The 20697-nt window shown below is 42.0% G+C and overlaps 1 protein-coding gene across 12 annotated transcripts in view; it reads right to left on the reverse strand.

Moving 5' to 3' along the window:
• Positions 1 to 20697, reverse strand: part of LOC132646804 (uncharacterized) — a 41860-nt gene that overhangs the window by 17352 nt on the left and 3811 nt on the right. The window contains exons 1-5 of one of the 12 annotated variants that reach the window (XR_009585087.1): positions 13198 to 16479; positions 10149 to 10186; positions 8156 to 8294; positions 7360 to 7517; positions 6070 to 6421 (exon numbers count right to left, since the gene is read on the reverse strand). The exons of 2 other annotated variants lie outside the window; for them this stretch is intronic. Coding sequence is in view for 1 of the 10 variants with exons in the window: in XM_060365538.1 (XP_060221521.1) it covers positions 6279 to 6419; positions 7380 to 7517; positions 8156 to 8294; positions 10149 to 10186 (456 nt within the window). In the remaining 9 variants the exon portion in view is untranslated. Of the gene's footprint in view, positions 1 to 6069; positions 6422 to 7359; positions 7518 to 8155; positions 8295 to 10148; positions 10187 to 13197; positions 16480 to 20697 lie in introns of those variants that run through there. 9 more of the 12 variants (XR_009585089.1, XM_060365538.1, XR_009585085.1 and 6 more) reach the window with 9 other exon arrangements.

The raw sequence follows: 20697 nt of genomic DNA on the forward strand, positions 1-20697 counted from the left end.
GTTTGAGTCCTAGTCGACATAGACACACCTACTGCTTCAGGCTTTCCGTTATCCCTGCCACAAAGAACACATCCCGACTGGGCAGGTCCTCAGTGAACCCAGCTGCCCCCTGGTGGCTGGTCAGTCTTACTCTCCTTGCTGCCTGCCTTTATAGATCCCCTCCCTTTTGCCTTCATCCTGGGCCCACCCTCACCCTCAGGGACTCAAAATTCTTCCCTCTTTTGTAGAATAATTCTCCCTTTAAGGGGGGGGGAGAATGGACTACGAATATAGCTCAGTTGGTAGAGTGCTTGCCTAATGTGCATGAAGCCCTGTTCAGTTTCCAGCACCACATAAAACTGGGTGCATTCCTATAAGAGCAGCACTTAAAAGGTGGAGGCAGGAGAATCACAAGTTCAAAGTCATACTCAGCTATATAACAAGTTTGAGACCAGCCCAGCCTTGGCTGCATAAGACCCTGTCTCAAGAACAAAAACCCATAAAATTGTCAACAATCTTTAAAATATTCACCTTTAAATTAGGAATCCCACTGTTCGTAGCTGTACAACAAAGTAACTATAAAGATCTTACTGTATAAAACTCATGCAAATGTCAATCAGTTGGCCCAAATATATCCAAAGATGGTTACAAAAATGTTTAATGCCATGAGAGAAAAATGCTTATATTAGAAGTGATTATAGGCTGGTCAGTGGTGGTGAACATATGCCTTTGCTCGGGAGGCAGATTTCTCTGAATTCAAGGCCAGCCTGGTCTACATAGTGAGTTCCAGGACAGCCAAGGCTATACAGAGAAACTTTGTCTCAAAACTAAAACAAGGGGGCTTGTTTTAGTTTTGGAGATGGCTCAGTTTTGGAGAGATGGCTCAGAGGTTAAGAGCACTGGCTGCTCTTCCAGAGGTCCTGAGTTCAATTCCCAGCAACAACATGGTGGCTCACAACCATCTATAATGAGATCTGATGCCCTCTTCTGGTGTGCAGGTGTACATGCAGGCAGAACACTGTATACATAATAAATATATTTAAAAAAAAAACAAAAAAGGAGTTATGGAGCAGGAGACATAGCTCAGCAGCTAAAAACACTGTTGCTTTTGCAGAGAGCCTGAGTTAGTTCCAGGTACCCTCATGATGGCTCACAGCCATCCATAACTATAGTTCCAGGGAATCTGATACCTTTTTCCATGCACCAGGCATGCATGCGGTACACATACATAAATAGAGACACAATACTCATACACATAAATATGAATCTAAAAATAATTCTGAGGCGCTAAAGAGATGCTCAGTGATTAAATGAGCATACTGCTCTACTAGAGGGGCTGAATTTCATTCCTAGCACCTGTAACTCTAGCTCTGAGGATATAACACCTCTAGCCTCTGAGGGCACCTGCACTCATGTACAAAAGCATATACACACATACATATGCAATTAAAACTTTATGGCTTAGCGGTTAAAAGCACTGGCTGCTCATCCAGAGGTCCTGAGTTCAGTTCCCATATGGTGGCTCATAACCATCTATAGTGAGATCTGGTGCCCTCTTCTGGCATGCAGGCACACATGCAGGCAGAATACTGTATACATAATGAATAAATAAATTTTTAAAAAAAAACTTTATAGAATCTTTGTGAAATCTTTATAAAAAAACTTAAAAGTTCTTATGGAAGCAACAGGCTATAAGAAAACAGGATGGCTTATGTTATAAGGTCTGAACAATGTTAAAAAGATGCATAGAAAAAACTAGGAGGCTGGAGAGATGGCTCAGAGTTTAAGAGCACTGTCTTCTCTTCCAGAGGTCCTGAGTTCAATTCCTGGCAACCACATGGTGGCTCCCAACCATCTATAGTGAGATCACAGGCACACATGCAAGCATTATGCTGTATAAATAGTGAATAAATAAATCTTAAAAAAAAAAAAAAGACTAGAAGGAAATGTAATTGCAGTTGGTTTACTTGAGTGCCTTACTCTATTAATATCAAGCATTTTGGTAAGTCAAACCTCTCTTGCCCATTGGGTGGCTTGATGTATATCAAACGTGTTTGCAATGTTGGTTCAGTGGTAAGAGCATTTAGTATAAGGCCAGGAATAAAGCCTAGGTTTGACTCTGAGTACCAGAAACAAACAACACAGACTTTAAAACTGGCAAGAGAAGTCTCTATTGTGTAACACTAATTTAAAATGTTTACAAATATAAAATGATTCACTTTGGGGCTGGAAAGGTGGCTCTGGCTAAGAGCTCCTCCCCAGACCATCCAGAATCGATTCCCAGCACACACACCGTGGCTTCAACTGTAACTTCAGTTCCAGTGTATCCAATGCCCCCTCTGGCTTCCATGGACACCAGACACACATGGTACAAAAATATACATGCAGGCAAAAAGCCTATATATTTATATGCTTTATATATATGCTATATATGTAATCTTTTAAAATAACAAAAGTATTCGTTTTGATTGTGTATGTGTGAATGCAGGGGCTTGCTCATGCGAGGCAAAGGTTCTTCCATCAAGCTATAATCCGATCTCTTATATTTATTTTTGAAATGTCTATCTTGGCTTCCCTTACTTGGTGACTCATGTGGACGGTATATGTAGCTTAGCTGCAGAATGTTCTCCAAAGCCTGCCCGTGTGTTTAAGGCTTGATCCCCAGCTTGCCACTGTTAGTTCTGGCAAATTTGAATAAAGCTGCCATAAACATCCATGTGTAGCTAGGTGGGCGGACATATGCTTTCAGCGACTCTGTATAAATACCAAGGAACATGCTTGCAGAATTATATGGTAGAATTATATGGTAGGAATTTTTTTTCATGTGTGTGTGAGAAAGAGGGCGGGTGCTGATGGTGGGTTTCTTCCTGTACCCTCTAAAGTGTATCACTTTACTTTTTGTTTCCTTTTTAAGACAACATGGAGCTCACTGGTATGGTGACACTGGCTGGCATCCTGGTCAGTAATGCTGGGATTATAGACCTGTGCCATGGTGCTTGGTTTTTATGTAGGTGTTAGGGCTCCAAACTTAAGATTCTCACACTTATGTAAGAGTTTACCCAATGAGCCATCTCCGGATTCTTCCTCTGTTTCCCAAGTATTGGGTCGGGTATATGGCACCACAAACAGCTCTCATTTTATGTTTTATTTGAGACTAGGTCTCATTACTTAGGCAAAGCTGGTTTTGAACTCAGATTCTCTTGCCTTTACCTCTGATTGAAAGTGAGTGCTGGGGATGGAGACCAGGCCTTTTCATCTGAGTGTAGTAACTGCCTAAATAAAATAATCTAGGTTTAGTGGTTCTAATCTTAGCTCTTAGGAGACTAAGGAGGATTGCTGTGAGTTCAAGACCAGTCTGAGCTGTAGGGATCCTAGCTCAACAAACACAAAATTAAAAAATTAGTATTACAAATAGTTTAGATCAGGTGTGCTGGCACACTCCTGTAAACCAGCATCAAGAGGATAAGGCAAGAGACTTGAAAGCTCCAACACAGGGGCTAAGGAGATGGCTCATGGTTAGAACTTGTTGCTCTTGCAGAGGGCCCAGGTTCAGTTCCCAGCACCCACAAGGTGGCTCACAACCAACACTAATTCCAGTTCCAGGGGAATTTCTGACCCCCTCTTCAGACCTCTGCGGGCACATGGAACACACATAAATCTAGGATGTGCATGCCTTTAATACCAGTCCTCAAGAGGCAAAAGGTGGGTATCTTGAGTTTTAGGCCAGCCTGGTCTACTTAGTGAGCTTCAGGCAAGTCAGGACTACTAGAGTGAGACTTTGTCTCCAAAAATCCTAGATCAATACATCTAAATTTTTTTTTTAAAGGAAAGAAAATGTTTCAGAACAACCTGGGTTACGTAGTGAATCAGTCTTATTTTTTTAAAACGTTCTGCTGGGTGGTGGTGGCGGCGGCGGCGCATGCCTCTAACCTCAGCACTGGGAAGGTGAGGTTAATCTCTGAGGCCAGCCTGATCTACAAAGTGAGTTCCAGGACAGCCAGGGCTACACAGAGAAAGCCTGACTCCAAAAACCAAGTTATGTGTATATTTTGTATAACATTCCTATATCAGATGTATCTCATGCAAATATTTTCTTTCAGTGTGTTGGCTCCTCCTCTCATTCTCATGACATTGTCTTTCCCAGAGCATAAATTTTTCTAATTTTCATAAGTCCATCTTATCAATGGTTTCATGCATCATGCTTTTGGCATTCTTTCCCATATCTTTCTCTCTCTTTGTCCAGCTATGGAGCGCCTCCTGCCTTCACTTGCTGAGTGCTGGGAATTTATTTATTTATTTATTTATTTATTTATTTATTTAGATACGGGTTTCTCTGTGCAGCCCTGGCTGGCCTGGACTCACTTTATAGACCAGGCTGGCCTTGAACTCACCGAGATCACCTGGGATTGACCACCATGTTCATGTTTTGTCTCTAAAAGTAATCACCAACCCAAGTTATCTACCGTTTTTAAAGAACCATTTATCTATGTGTGTGTACATATGCGTGTCACAGAATGCATGTGATGTTAGAGGGCCATTGCTGGAGTTGGTTCTCTTCTATTATGTGGGGCCCAGATGCCAAACTCAGCTTGTCAGTCTTGTCAAAAATTGCATTTATTTCCTGAGCCATCTCACTGGCCCTTCACTTAGACCCCAAACCCTTTGTGGAATTTCATGGTTAGGCTCATACTTTGTATTTTATTCTATAACAATAAGCTAATTTTTGTAAAGTGTGTAATATATGTCTATTTTATTCATGCAGCTATATGGTTCTGGGAAAAAAATCCTTGGGAAAAATATCTTGTCTCCACTGTACTGTTTCTGTTCCTTTGTCAAAGATCAGTTTCTCCACTGGAAACAGTGGCAACTCGCCTGTAGTTCTAGCTACGTGAGAGGACCAAGGCTGACTCAAGAGGATCAGTTGAGCTCAGGAGTACAAGATTGGTCTGGGCAACATAGTGAGAGCCACCTTAAAAAATCAGTTTTATAATATTTCTACATCTAGTTTTGGACCCTATTTTTTTTTAAAAAGATTTATTATAAAGCATTCTGCCTGCATGTGTGCCTGTACACTAGAAGAGGGCACCAGATCTCACTATGGATGGTTGTGAGCCACATGTGGTTGCTGGAAATTGAACTCAGGACCTTTGGAAGAACAGCCAGTCCTCTTAACCTCTCAGCCATCTCTCCAGCCCTGGGCCTTATTTTTGCACTGATCTATTTGTCTTCTCTCATAGTAAAAGCCTTAGTGTAAGGAGGTTTTATTCTGCATTTATTATTATTTATGTGCATGTATTGTTATTTGTGTGGCTTAAATGTGGAAGTCAGAGGACAACTTTCAGTTGGTTGTTAGGTTGTCTCTTTCTAGCATGTGAGTCTCCGGGATGGTGCTCAGTTAGTCATGCTTGGTGGCAAGTGCCATTACCCACTGAGCCATCTTGCCACCCGCCTCATTTTGAGTCTGAGGATCAGAGAATGTTAGTCCTCCAAGTATACTCTCTTCAGTGCTGGTTTGGCTATTCTGAGTCTTTTTTTCTCTCCCCATGTAAACTTTAGGATCAGTCTGTTTATAGCCACAAAATAACTTACTGGGACTTTGGGAGTGTAATGAATCTATGCATCAGGTTGGAAGGACTCACATCTTGGCAACCTTGAGTCCACCTATCCACAAACATGGAATACCTTCCTTTTCTTTCTTTCTTTTTTCTTTTTCTTTTTTTTGTTTGTTTTGTTTGGTTTTTTGAGACAAGGTTTCTGTGTAGCCTTGGCTGTCCTGGACTTGCTCTGTATATCAGGCTGGCCTTGAACTACAGTGATTCACCTGCCTCTGCCTCCCTGAGTGGTGAGATTATAGGCATCTGTGCCATTGCTGGAGTATCTCCCCTTTAGTTCTTTGATTTTGTTCATCAGGGTTTTGTAGGCTTTCTGTTAAATCTATGCCTTACATTCCATTTTCTATTGGGAAGCAACTGAATTTTGTATATCAACCTTACATGGTGGAGCCTTCTCTGCAGTGGCTTATTAATTACAGCTTTTCTGCCAGTCTTTAGATTTTCTAGAGATGCATAGTCACCTGTGAACACAGACAGGGTCTTTTCAGCCTTTTGTTTATTTCTTTTTGTAATCATGGCATAGTCTGTGACTTCCCATGCAGTACAAGGAGGAGTGGAACGAGAGCAATCCTTTCTTGTTCCTCTCCACAGTAGTGAGAACTTGTAAGTTAACTACAATGTTAGTGTTAGTTCAAGTGTTCACAGATATTCTTTGTCACATCAAAGAAGTTACTATTTATTACTCCTTTACAATTTTGAAATCATAGCCGGGTAGCTGTAGCACACATCTTCAATCCCAGAACTCAGGCAGGCAGGGGCAAGCAGATCTCTGAGTTCAAGACCAGCCTGATTTACAGAGTCAATTCCAGGATAGCCATAGAGGAACCTGTCTTTAAAAAAAGGGAAAAAAAAAAAAGTGTGATTATTCTTGTGTCCTAAAGAGAAACATACACAAGTCTATTTCCTTACTGTTTTATTAATTTGATGGTAGCTGCATCATTTTAAAATTGATTTTTTTGTGTATGTATGTATCTGTGCAAGTACATGCACACTATGGTGATGTGGGATCAACTCTCTCCTTCTGCTATGTGGGTTTTGTTGATCAATTCTCATGTCATCAGCCGTGTTGGCAAGAACCTTTTACCTGCTGAGCCATCCATTAGCCCCCAAAGCCTATTTTCTTTGTTCCTGTTTAAATGGAATAAACGGGTGCTTGGGGATTGGTATTGGAGAGAAGTTCTACGTTAGCATCTGACCACATTTAACCCTTTGCTGGAACCTTGCTGGAATCTGGAGAACTTAATTCTGCTCTAGCTTGCTTTCTGGGAGCTGTGTCTTGTGAAAAGACAGGCAAGCGGGTGTAAAACACTTGTAAACTAAAAGCATGTGATCTGGGCTGTGGTAGGTGTGGGGGATTTAAGCTTTTTACTTAGGACTGAAGAAGGTGGCCCCAGCACAACCTCACCTAGAGTTTCAGAGTTGCTAGTGGTTTTCAGGATAGAGAGGTGGGATCATACACCCAACACAGGCCTGCCTGGGAACTCTGGCTTCTCTACTTCCGCGCACCTTCACGCTCAGTGTTCACAGGAGTCCCAAAAAGAACGCTGTAACAACTTTGACTGCAAGGTGACTAAGCCTGACCTCAGGCTGCCTTGTCTTCAAGACAAAGAAGGAGCCCATTTCCCTTCTCAGTTTGGAGTCTGGTCTCCACAAATGCTGACACAATTGTGGAGTAATGTGATTGCAATTCTGCTCCTACAGTAGTGCAGACCAGGGGACCCTATCCCCCTGGTGTTAGCTGGCATAAACTACTTTTTCCAACCCTTACATAGAAAGCTACACTTGCAGGACTGTTTTCGGCAAGCTCTTCTTTTCCTCCTCCAGCCTGTCTGGACTGGCTGGAGTGTTCCACCACAGTGTTCTATTTTCTCTTCCAGAATTGGCCTCTGGCTCCAGTCCTCTGCCATCAGGAGTACTTGTATGCATCTGACCAGAAGAGACCAGAAAGGGGAGCCAGGAAAAAATATTAGATTCTTCAGCTAGACAAAACACACGGAGTAAGACGTAGCTATACACACACACACACACACACACACACACACCACACAAGGAGGTTTTATTCTGCATTTATTATTATTTATGTGCATGTATTGTTATTTGTGTGGCTTAAATGTGGAAGTCAGAGGACAACTTTCAGTTGGTTGTTAGGTTGTCTCTTTCTAGCATGTGAGTCTCCGGGGTGGTGCTCAGTTAGTCATGCTAACTCTCTCACACACACAGATACACACAAACACATAGACACACAGGCACAAATACATAGCTATACAATAGCAAGTACATGTTTGAAATGGCAGTTTTAGGGTTCAGGTGAGTGAAAAGCCCTATGAATATTGTATAGTAATTTCCTCAGAGATAAAAACATTGCATCTTGGAGGGAAACTATTAAGATGTGATATGTTCTGGGTAGTGGTAATGGATATTCCCATCCTGAAGACAAATTCAGGAAGTAAATAACTCAAACGTTCCAGCAAGTCCCTAAAGCTGACAAGAATCACTGGGTCCCCTTTTCCCAGTATATATAAGCAATAAGAACTCATGAGAGATAGCTATGAGCAGACCACTACCTGAGAGAGGCTCAGACTAGCTGAGCTGCCTCTGAACGTTTCTCCAATCTCTTCCAGCGCCACTGATAAGGGGTGGGTTTTGGTGCTACAGTGTCTTTGAGTCTTTTCTGATCTTGTAAGTAACTCTTCACTCATACCCCTGTAAGTAACACCAAGAAACTCATTGTTTGCCAGGTGGACTCTGGTGGTACCTTTACTTTGCCCTGTAACCATTCACAATCTGGGATGAGTAAATATTTGTTCACATCTCCCTATGAATACTGTGTTCAGTCCCTAGCACTACATAAACTGTTCAAATCTCCAATCTCATGCATTACAGTGAAGAACTGGAAGATTTGGTAAGCAAAGGTCTAAGCATTTGGGAAAAAGTGCTGTTCACGTAACTCAAGTGGGACAGGCAAAAGAATACAACTCTCGGGCTGGAGAGATGGCTTGATGGTTAAAAGCACTTGCTGTTCTTTCAAATGACCTGAATCTGATTTTCAGCAATCACATTTGATGACTCACAACCAGCTTTAACTCTGATTACATCTTCTGACCTCCACAGGCACGTGACTACATGTGGTGCATATAAACTCATGCAGCATACACAATGCACATAACTAAAAAAACAAAACAAAACAAAAACAAAAACAACAAAACGAAGCATGTTGGCACTTAGACTGCAGAAGCAGGCAGATCTCTATGAGTTCAAGACCAGCCTGAACTATCAAGTTTCAGACCAGCAAAAGCTTTGCATAGCAAGACTTTGTTTCCCAAACAACAATAGCAAAACAACAACAAAATAATAATAGAATGTGAGGCCAGAAAACCCTGATTCTACAAATAACTCAATAGGAAAGCACTTGCCTAATATTCACCAGTTCTAACTTCAGTCTATAAACACACCCGTGTACACAACTGTGCCCCAGACACACAGAGTTAGGGCTAATAAAACTTCCAAAAGCATATTCTCATCTTCCGAGGTTAACAGGAAACAAAAACCTCAGGAAGTTTTATTTATTCGGCTTCAGAACATCTCAGTGAAGACAAGGGACAAGTAGAGGTGCAGCCAGAATGAGAATGGGCATGTGTCTGTGGTCTCACAAGCTGACTGACAAGTACCTGGAAGCTCAGTGTGCTAACTCTTCATTTTTTCATGTTTAAAAAACTGTAGGAGGGGACTAGAGAAGTGGCTCAGTGGTTAAGAGCACTGTCTGCTCTTCCAGAGGACCCAGGTTCAATTCCCAGTACCCACATGACAGCTCATAGTTGTCTGTAATCCACTTCCAATGGATCTGACACCCTTACACCAATGCACACAAAACAAAATTAAATAAATTATTTTAAAAAAACTGCAGGAAAAGCAAATCATCCATCAATCTATAATGTGGTCAGTACCCACCATAGCCAAGTTTTACAGAGGACAGCCTATTAGGGAAGAAACCTGAGCACCTCTGCTCATCCAAAATCTCTTAGACTGTTCAGAACGCACAGAACTGTGGACATTTTTGTTCCGTTCCTCTAGCTTCACATGTCTGCAACTAGTACCTATGGTCCTATTCCTTTAGAAAGTGGCACCCGCACATGAGCTGGGCGTGGTGGCACATACCTTTAGTCCCAGCACTCAGGGAGGCAGAGGCAGGTGGATCTCTGTGAATTCCAGGCCAACCTAGTCTACAAAGTGAGTCTAGGACAGCCATGGCTACGCAGAGAAATCCTGTCTTGAAAAATCAAAAGTAAATAAATACATCGAAAAATAATTAAATACATAAATAAACTAAATGTAAAGCTGTGCATGGTGGCACATGCTTTTAATCCCAGCACTTGGGAGGCTGAGGCAAGTAGATCTCTAATAGTTCAAGGCCAACCTGGTCTACACAGCAAGCTCCAGGACAGAGGAGACTACATAGTGAGATCTCATCTCAAAACACCCTCTCCCCGAAAAAAACCCACAACAACAGTATAAATCAAACAAACAAACAAAAAAAATTAAATGTAGCTCAGTGCTTACCTAGCATATATGCGTGGACCCTTGTTTAATCCCCAGCACTGAAAAAAAATCAGTATTGTTTATCCAAGACAAGAACTATTAGGGCTGGAGATACGGTTCAATCAGTAAAGTTCTTCCTTGAAAGCACAAGGACCTTAGTTTGACCCCCAGAACCCTTGTTTTAAAAAAGCTGGTGTACCATTCATTGCACTGCTTATAATCCATTGTTTCGTGAGGCAGATACAAGTGGATCCTAGCCTAGCAAATCTGTGGGTCAGTGAAAGACCCTGTCTCAGAAGTGGTCAGTGCCTGAGGAACATACCTGAGGCTGGCCTCTGGCTTCTTCAGAAACACTAGCACAGACACACACACAAGAAATAAATCTGGCACCGTTTTACATGACTTTCCCATAATCTGCATGACTATCTGTATACTATGGGTAAGACTGGTGTCTCTGAAGGCCAGAAGAGAGTGTCAAATCTCTTGGAATTGAAGTTACAGATAGTTGTGAGCTGCCAAATGAGTTCTGGGCTGAGCCATCTCTCCAGCCCCCTCCCCCTTTTAACGTGGTGCTGAGGATTGAATCGTGGGCCTTATATATGCTAGGCAAGTACTCTATCATTTAGTCGCATTTTATTTTGTTTGTGGGTTTTGGTTTCTGTTTTTTCGAGACAGGGGTTCTCTGTGTAGCCTTGGCTGTTCTGGACTCACTTTGTAGACCAGGCTGGCCTGGAACTCACAGAGATCTGCCTGTGTGCTGGGATTACAGGCATGTGCCCGGCTCACATTTTAGTTTGTTTGATTATTCAATTTTCCTTTTGAAGGTCTTGCTAAAGTGCCCAGGCAGGCCTTGAACTTATGGTCCTTCTGCCTCAGTCTCCCAAGTAGCCAGGATTTCAGATTTACCTTACACCACACCTCTCATCTGTAGAATTTAATTCCATCTTGTATAAATCAATTTCAATAGGCACAAAGGCTAAAGAGTTTTGTTAAAAACAGTTTTGCGCCAAGAACTTTACTTTCAGTAAGAAGCTGAAAGGGAATGTCACCTTGATTTTTCAGAAGGTAAAAAGGTCTCTGGGAGAATACTGAATGCACAGTCTTTCGATTGCTCAAGAGGGAAGGAGTATTTGATAGTGACAGGAAAGAAATCCAGGTGTGTACGTGTGTGGTGGGGAGCCAAGGAAGCCCTAAGTGAATGATGTCTTGAATGAATGTGTATTGTTTGACATGGGCAAAGTCTAAGCTCAAGGAAATGACACTGTCTTCCCTCCTGGTCCCTGTGGGACTGTTGATAGTGTATATAGAAAATGCCCACCATAGCTCCCTGCCTACAATGTTACTGCCTGAAGACTGGTCCTCTACAGACTGTTCTGCCAAAATTGGCTAAACCTACCTCCTTGTTAAACAGGGTACAATAAACATTCTGAGTTTTGTGGGTGTGGAGGCTTCTCCATTGGACAGTCCAGTGCACACAATTCCAGCTCTTCTGTATGTGTCAGTGTGTTTTCTTTTCTTTATTTCTTCACTGCCTTGGTCATGTCAACCCCTGAAGCTATGCAACGGCTTGGCAAGGGTGAGAATGAAGGCTGTTTCTACTAGCCCACCGGGGTCATTGGGTACCTACAATAAGGCCTAGGAGTTCCTCTGTGAACAAAGGGAAGACTGGATATGGAAACAGCTGGCATCTTCAGAGATTCAAAAGACAAGTTTTCTCAATCAGGAAAGTATCTCAGGCCTAGGGTTTCATGTGTGTATCCTAGCACTCAGAAATATGAAACAGGGTTTGCTACAAGTTCTAGGCTATTCTGGATTTCATAGTAAGACCAGCCTGGCTACAAGAGATACTGTCTCAGAAAACAAGAACAATACAACTACAAAACCCTTACAAGCTGGGCCGTGGTGGCTCATGCCTTTAATCCTAGCACTCAGGAGGCAGAGACAAGTGGATCTCTGAGCTGGAAGCCTGCCTGGTCTACAGATTAAGTTCCAGGACAGCCAGAGCTACACAAAAGGAAACCCTGTTTCAAAAACCAAATCAAGCCAAAACATACAGCACTGTCACAAGGCTCCTGCCACTCCTGAGTTTTTCTTAGCAGGCCTTCTGTCCACATCTGGCAGGAAGTACTGTGTCTGACTGAGGCAGATGGAGCAGTCTAAGTTTCTGAGAGGTTGATCCAAAGCAGTAGTTAGTACTTCCTGACATCCAGGAGGGAAACTTGGTAGCCAGGGAGTTTGTGTGCAGACCAAATAATATGAACAGGCTTTCCAGTATACTAAAAACCAACAGATGAAACAGCAAGTCAGCCCCACCAGTTAGGGAGTAGGAAAACACTTCTCAAGTACTTTAAATAGTAACAGTGCTGATTATGCAAAGAAGCCACAAAGAAGCTCATGATTTAAGGAAACTGAAAAGGAGAACACAAAACACTGCTCATTGTGTGCAGGGTACTAAAATCACAAGCATATCTAGAGCAAAAAGAGTGAGTCAGAAAAAGTGGCACGCAGCTATAAACCCAGCTATTTGAGAAGCTAATACAGGAGAACTCTGGAAGCCTAGGATCAGAGTTTGAGGCTGCCCTGAGTGATACAATAAGAATTGTTAAAAAAAATTTTTTAATGGGGTTAATAAAAGAACAAAGTTAAATAAAATTGTACAGTACTGGTATAGAGGACATGTTTACCTCAATGAACAAAACTAAGAGTCTAAAAATAAAAGATCTATGGGTTATTAATTTTCCACAAGGGCATTAAGACCACTTAAAACAGAACTGCTAGTTCAACAAGATTTTAAACTTTTGTGCACAGAGGGACTAACTATCAAGAAAGTGAAAAGTAGGGCTGGAAATGTAATTTCCATGAATATTAGGTATGCTTACCTAATATTCAAGAGGACCTGAATGAAAGCACCTGCAGGCATGAGTCATGAGAATTCCAAGGAGCTGTCTAGTTTTCACATCCAAGAGTCTCAGACCCCAGGATTAGAGCTGCAACACTGGCCACATCCCACTGTTAAGGGTGCCAATACCCAAAGCCTGTAAGGGGACCATCACCAGAAGCTGCCACTTACTGCTGCCAAGCCCTAAGGGAGAGTGAAGATGTCCATTCTGGCCTTATGCAGGGATTCTGACTCAAGTCCTCATGCTTGCACAACAAGGATTCTTCCCCATTGAGCCATCTTCCCAGCTTCTCTCTCATTCGAATCTTTGCTCTTCTCTTCTGGTTTTGTTTTTGGACAGCATCGCAAAATTGAAGATCCTCTTGCCCCAGCCTCCTAGTGCTGTAATTACAGGCATTTGCTATCTTGCCTGGCTAGCTAAGCTCAAGGAAATGACAGTGCCTTCCCTCCTGGTCCCTCTGGGACTGTTGATAGTGTATACAGAAAATGCCCACCAGAGCTCCCTGCCTGCAATGTTACTGTATTTAAACAGGTTCCTGTATATAAACAGGCTTTATATTTGCCCTTACTCCATGTTGCAATGGAGCCTCAAAGAAGCACAACTTTCTTATTCTACCTTTAGTACTGGTGTAGTGCTTTGAAAATAGAGATGATAATATTAACTCAACGGTTCATAATTCAGTTACACATTTATTTTTTGAGATAGGTTTCTACTCAAGTCCTGAGTGGCCTAGAACTCACTATATAAAACAGGCTGGCTCTGAACTTGCAGCAACCCTCCTGACTCTGCCTTCCAAGTGCTGAGACCACAGGAATATACTACCATAGCAGGCAAGTATAAAACATTCTTTACAGTCATCCTATGAAGTATACATTATCATTTTCATTTTACAGATAGGAGACTGGGGTTCAGCAAGGCTGAGTAATTTCCCCCAAATCTTCAAGTAACAATATGAGATAATAGGGTGGGAGGTGAGACCTGACTAAGAATTCTGCCTCTCAAATCAAAGCTTCTCCCCGACCACACAGTGATGTGGCTACTGCACAGATACGAGATCACACTGAGCGCACACCTTGGCTCTATTACCTTATCTACTTACTGGGTGATGGGCAATCCCAGTGATGAACCCAGATCCTTGGACATAAGAGGCAAGTGCTCTACCACTGAGCTATAACTACCTAGCCCCTTCCTATTTTTTAAAAAAGTTTCTTTTACTTTTTTTTTTTTCCTTTTTTGGAGTCAGGGTCACACTAAGTTACTCAGGCTGGCCTGGAATTCCTTCTGTACTCAAGGCAGAACTTCAGCTTATGATTCTCTGCCTCACCCTTCCAGACTGCTGGAGATAATGGGCCTGAGCCACTAGACCCAGCTCTCTTCCACTACTTATCCTTATGGGTTTAATCAAACTGCTGAACCTCTTTATGACTGATTCATTTTACAAGGAGGCATGTCTACACATAGTTTCTGAATGACTGTAGAGACAGCATATAAAAGACTAAGAACAGTATCTGTCGCATATGTAAAGCTCAATGTTAGATACAACATTTATTACTCTTCCACGGCAAACCAATGTTTGGAATATACTGGGTGTTCAGATGAGATATATATCACACTATGCAGACACAGCTAGGTTATCATCCCTCGAGCAAGTCAGGGTTAGTCTGTTAGCGATCCTGAGAGGGGATGTGAAGACCTAACACTAAAGTGAAAATACTTTGGCATAAAAGACTTACAAACTGACCAATGACCTCAAGTGACTGGAAACCAAGAATTTTCAACCCTATTCCAGATAAAACTGTATCTGAATAAACTATTTAGTAAGGGTATCATTATGTAGCATGGGCTGGATTTTAATTCTTGGCCCTCCTGCCTGTCTCCCAAAGAGCCCTTGGTTATGGTGTATGGTGGTACACACCAGATTACATGTATGTACCACCATGACCAAGCCGCTCTTTATATACATGAAGTAATAAATTAATGTTCATCAGAACAGATTCTCCTACTGTATCCACAAAAGCAGAATCTCAGCAAGAAACATACTGTTGGATGATGGCAGAACTGTTCTAGAACAGAGAGGCTTTCTCACAAACATGATGACTTGTCAAAGTGACAAAAGGTAACGTACTGGTGCTGAAGAGGGTAACATCCTAGAAAGTGGAAATGCTGACTTTTCGGCTTGGCAGCAACACAGCTGCAAATGGGCAATATTCTATTTGTAATGTCAAGATAATAAGACAGCTGCCGCCAATGCTGCATAGAACATTTAGCAGTGATGGCTTCCAAATGAGTCATTAAAGTAAGTGAAGAAGAAAGCTCTGGGGAGAAATATCCTTGGGAACTAAAACACAAAACAAACAAAAAACAACAAAACAAAATAACCACTGTTTGAAGTCCTCATTCTCAAAAACAAATACCAGAGCCTCGTGTGGTATCACATGCCTTGGGAGGCAGAGGCAGGTGGATCTCTGCGTTCAAGGTCAACCCAGTTTACAGAGTGAGTTCCAGGATAGCCAGGACTGCACAGGGAAACCCTGTTTCGAAAAACCAAACTAAAATACCTTCCTATTTTTGAGTTTAGGGTTTGTTATTCTTGTGCTAATGCAATTTATCCACTTATAACATCTTCCTGTTTCCATTAACTGGGTTTCAGAGAGGTGAGGAGCTTCAATCAGATCAGAGTTTCACAAGAAAGAGATTTTTCTTGTCCTTGCATTCCTTCCACAATCACTCTATGATCTTTCTTTTTAGATCATTTATTTTACATCTGAGTGCTTTATCTGCAGGTTACTTGCATGCCAGAGAGGGCATCAGATACTAGTATAGATGGATGTGAGCCACCATATGGTTGCTGGGATCTGAACTCAGAACCTCTGGAAGAGCAAACAGTGTTCTTAACCACTGAGCCATCTCTCCAGTCCATGTATGATCTTTTCTGTAACTACATTTATATAATTCATGCATGAAGTGTGCAGATTGCATGCATGCCCATGCACGTGAATGCAATGGCCAGAGGAAGACATTGGCGGTCTTCCTTTACCACTCCGTAGCAGTCTAAGTAGGTTTGGCCTCCATAGACTCATGTGTTTGAATGCTTGTCCAAGGGAATGGCACTATTAGAAGTGTGGCCTTCTTGGAGGAAGAGTGTCACTGTAGGGTTGGGTTTTAAGGTCTCCTATACTCAAGCTCCACCCAGTGTCTCAGACCCCTTCTGCTGCCTGCAGATGTAGAACTCTGGGCTTTTCCAGCACCATGTCTGCCTGCATGCTGCCATGCTCCCACCATGAGGATAATAAACCAAACCTCTGAAACTATATGCCAGCCCAATTAAATGCTATCTTTTATAAGAGATGCCTTGAATCCAGGCGAGGTGGAACACACCTGTAATCCCAGCACTTAGGGAGGCAGAGGCTGGTGGATGTCTGTGACTTCAAGGCCACCTGGTCTACAAGGTGAATCTAGGATAGATAGGACTACACAGAGAAACCCTGTCTCCAAAAACAAAAACAAACAAACAAACAAACAACTTACATATGTAACCCTGGCTGTTCTAGATTCACTTTGTAGACCAGGCTGGCCTCAAACTCACAGAGATCCGCCTTCCTCTGCCTTTCTGAGTGCTGGGATTACAAGCATGTGCCACTGCACCCAGCTCATGTCCTCATATTCATTCAATTTTCACACCTACCTTGCTGTTCTCCCAAATTCATTTTGCAACAGATCTCTCTACTTAATTTTGGCTGTCCTGGAACTCACTACAGAAGACCAGGCTGGCCCTGAATTCACAGAAATCCACCTGCCTCTGCCTCCTGAGTGAGTGCTGGGATTGTGGGTGTGCACCACCATGCCTGGCCTATTTGTTCTTTTAAACAGTGTCTTCGTAATCAAGTGGCTTGGACCTAAGCCACAGAGCTGGATTTTGAATCATGACTTTAGTGTCCTGAAGTACTGATAATGGAACCCAGGCCCTTGCACATGCTAGCTGTGCCAGTGTTTTTAACAATAGGTTTAAGAAACACAGACAAAAAGCTTTTCAAAGTTGATGTTCATAAAGTACTTTATATACTTCTACTTAAATCAGTACTCATGCTAGATTTTGGCAAACTTTATTATTTTATGTGTATGGATGTTTTTCTGCATATGTGCAGCAGAGCCCAGAAGAGGGTTTTGGATTTCCCAGGACTAGAGTTAACAAACTAGGCATTGCTCCTAACTGCTGAGCTGTCACTCTAGTTAGCATATTTTAAACACAGATGCAGTTTACTAAGATTGGAAATTTTAGCTTTTTCTAAGAATAGCCTAACTATTATCAAACTTGTTCATCTTAAAATACTTATGATCTAGGGGCTGGAGAGATGACTCAACAGTTAAGGGCTTGCATTGCTCTGAGGACCTGAGTTCAGTTCCCAGCCCCTACATCACCTATGATCATCTGTCACTCTGGCTCCAGAGGATCCCACACCTTCTGGCTTCTTCAGGTGCTGCACTAATGTGCAAACCCTTCCCCTCCATACATACGTACACATAATTTAAAAATCATAATGAAATCTAAATACCTATGCTCTGTACTTACCAATTATTTCATGATGAGCAGCTAAGTTTACAGTCTCTGGCCTGCTCTGAGACTGAGCATGATTTCATAAACGGAAAAGCTCTTTTTTTCTTTCCTTTCTCCTTCCTTCCTTCCTTTCTCTTTTCTGAGTCAGAGTTTCATGGTGTATCTCTGGCAGTCCGTGAACTCCCTGTGTAGATCAGGCTGGCTTCAAACTCACAGAGATCCACCTGCCTCTGTCTCTGAGTGCTGGGATTAAAGATGTGCACCACTCTATAAGGTGAAAGCTATATTTTATACATCTGGCCTCCAAAACAAAACCCACTTTTATTTGGGAACTTACTCTTCCCTTTATGCCTCAAAAGCAGTGATGTAATGATCTGAAGTTCTGTGTCTTCTCAATTCTAGAGTGGAATGTTGTTTCTGAAAGTACCCTGTGATCAACAAGCCTTCCTAGCCATTTCATTACTTTCTCTTTAGAAATTTGTCCAAGGGCTTACTAGATTCCTTTGCCCCACACACTACTCTTTCTCCTTCATTTCAAACATTAATAAAAGGTTTGGGGAGGGGAGGCTGAAGAGATGGCTCAGTGATTAGGAGAGCTTGCTGCCTTTCTAGAGAACCAAAGTTCTGGCCTCTCTACAGCATGTTGCTGTGGTCTTAATTTTTCTTTTTCAAAAACTGCTATCACCAGGTGTGGTGGTACACACGCCTTTAATCCTACCACTTAGGAGGCAGAGTAGGCAGATCTCTCAGCTCAAGAACAGCCTGATCTACATAGTGAGTTCCAAGACAGGCAAGGGCTATGTAGAGAGACCCTGTCTCACTAAACACACACCCAAAAACTGCTGTCTTCCTGATAAATTTTACAATACTGTATTCAGTGCTGTGTCTGAGGAGCTGCACTACCCCCCCCCCAAAAAAAACCTTAAGAAGCTACAACTTTTTTTTAAGTCTTTTTTTTTTTCTCCACTGTAACTAATTTAAAAAAAATTATAGCTGGGTGTGGTGACACATGCCTGTGACCTAGTACTTGGGAGGTGGAATCAGGAGTTTAAGGCCAGCTTAAAACCCTGTTTATATGTAAATAAGCAGACATAAAGGGATTCCCAGTCCTTCAAATGCCCATTCTAATATATTTGATATCTAGCTAATGAAGTCAGGCTTTGTTCACAGGTATGCCTGTCATCATTATTGATGTTTTGGTCTTTTTCTGATCAAGCACATTTGAATTTTTTTTTAAACAATTTATTTATTATTTATACAGAGTTCTGCTTACATGTACACCTGCATGACACAAGAGGACACCAGATCTCATTACAGATGATTGTGAACCACCATGTGGTTGCTGGGAGTTGGACATTTGGAAGAGCAGTCAGTCCTCTTAACCTCTGAGCCATCTCTCCAGCCCTTGAACTTTTCTTGATATGATACTGCATTATGGCTATGTTTTATGGACTGTTATTCCAGATTTCCAATTCCTTCAGAAAACATTACTGTCATAATACCATGATATCACACTAGACAAATACTTTAGATTGTCCCCTGAAGACAGCACTGTAGTAAGAATTTTGGTTTAAGAAAACCCAGTTTTGGCTGGGCAGTAGTGGCACACACCTTTAATCCCAGCATTTGGGAGGCAGAGGGGGCGGATCTCTCTGAGTTCGAGGCCAGCCTGGTCTACAAAGTGAGTTCCAGGATAGCCAAAGCTACACACTGAAATCCTGTCTCAACAAACAAAAAACAAAACACCACCAACAGAAAAACCCAAGTTATCTGAATGTTTTTGTTTTAATCCCTGGAATGGCATATGAGGCTGCTTCAATTTGACCACAGCCGATAACTATGATTATCTTGTGTTCCGGGAGAGCACAAGGAGTTTTGCCAGCTGCAGATAGTTTAATTCTGGGGACTCTGGAGAGGGTATAAATGGGAAAGCCCTCAGGGGGTCTGTGGGCATGGCTGCTCACCTTACTACTGCTAGATCTTGGACTGGCCCCTAAGAACCTGATGCCCCTAATCAGCAGGAAGTAGTCTAAAGAGGTCTACACCCTCTTTTCCCTCTAACCTCCTTTCTCTCCTACCTAGTGGTGGGGGTTGAAAGGGTGTAGACATAAGAACCCAATAAGGTAGCCCTTCAAAACATTGCATACAAAATTAAGCACAACGCTCATATCTTATTAAGTACCTCAAAGAGTTAGACTCCTGGTTTTCTATTCAATGAGTGTTAACCCAGAGACAAAACCATGTTATTATGTCAAGAAGTAACCTCCAGATCCTTTCCCAAGAAGGACAGGCAGTTCATTTTAATAGCTAAATATGCTAGTGGAGGAACTGCAATAAGGAAGCCATAAAGCTGTTAAAAAAAACAAGTTTTTTTTATCTTTTGTCAACAAAAGCAGGCTAGGTATCAGTAAAAATCCTTGTAATGCGTTGGCTCCAGCTAGTCCATTTGCATGATGTGCTATTTAAGTAGCCCTTGAGATTGTGATAAAATATTTTGGAATAAAATGTACAGGCAATGCCAAGTATAGTGGTGCATTCCTTTAATCCAAGCATTTGGGAGGCAGAGGCAGGTGGATCTCTCAGAAGCTAACCTGGTCTACAGAGTGTGTTGTAGGATAGCCAGATCTATACAGAAAAACTCTGTCTCAGAAAACAAAACAAAAAGTGCAGGCAATATTTTTATGAATATTGTTAAGGAAGTAGTATTTTGGTCAAAATATATAAACCCCAAGGCTATTTCTTTGAAAGTATGGACTTCCCATTTTATGTATGCTTGATAGTTTTGTTTTTTCAGTCCTGGTGATGGAACCTAGGGCCCTATGCATGCTGGGTAATCATCTGTCACTGAGCTACACACCAGGTCCCAAGTGTTGTTATTTAGTTGTTAAGATTTATTTTCAATTATTGTATGAGTGTGTGTGTGTGTCTAAGGAGTATGTGCATGAGAGTGCTGTTACCCGTGGAAGCCAGAGAGAGTGTCAGATCCCCTGGGTTTCTGATGTAGACATACTGGCATCTATACTTGCGAATGGCAGATACTCTGAAAATGATACAAGTGCTGACTGGCCTGTAATAGCCTGTCTCTATAATGATTTCAGGGGGGAAAAAACCAAAC

Source organism: Meriones unguiculatus, chromosome 12 (assembly GCF_030254825.1).
Source record: "Meriones unguiculatus strain TT.TT164.6M chromosome 12, Bangor_MerUng_6.1, whole genome shotgun sequence".
NCBI classification, from domain to species: domain Eukaryota; kingdom Metazoa; phylum Chordata; class Mammalia; order Rodentia; family Muridae; genus Meriones; species Meriones unguiculatus.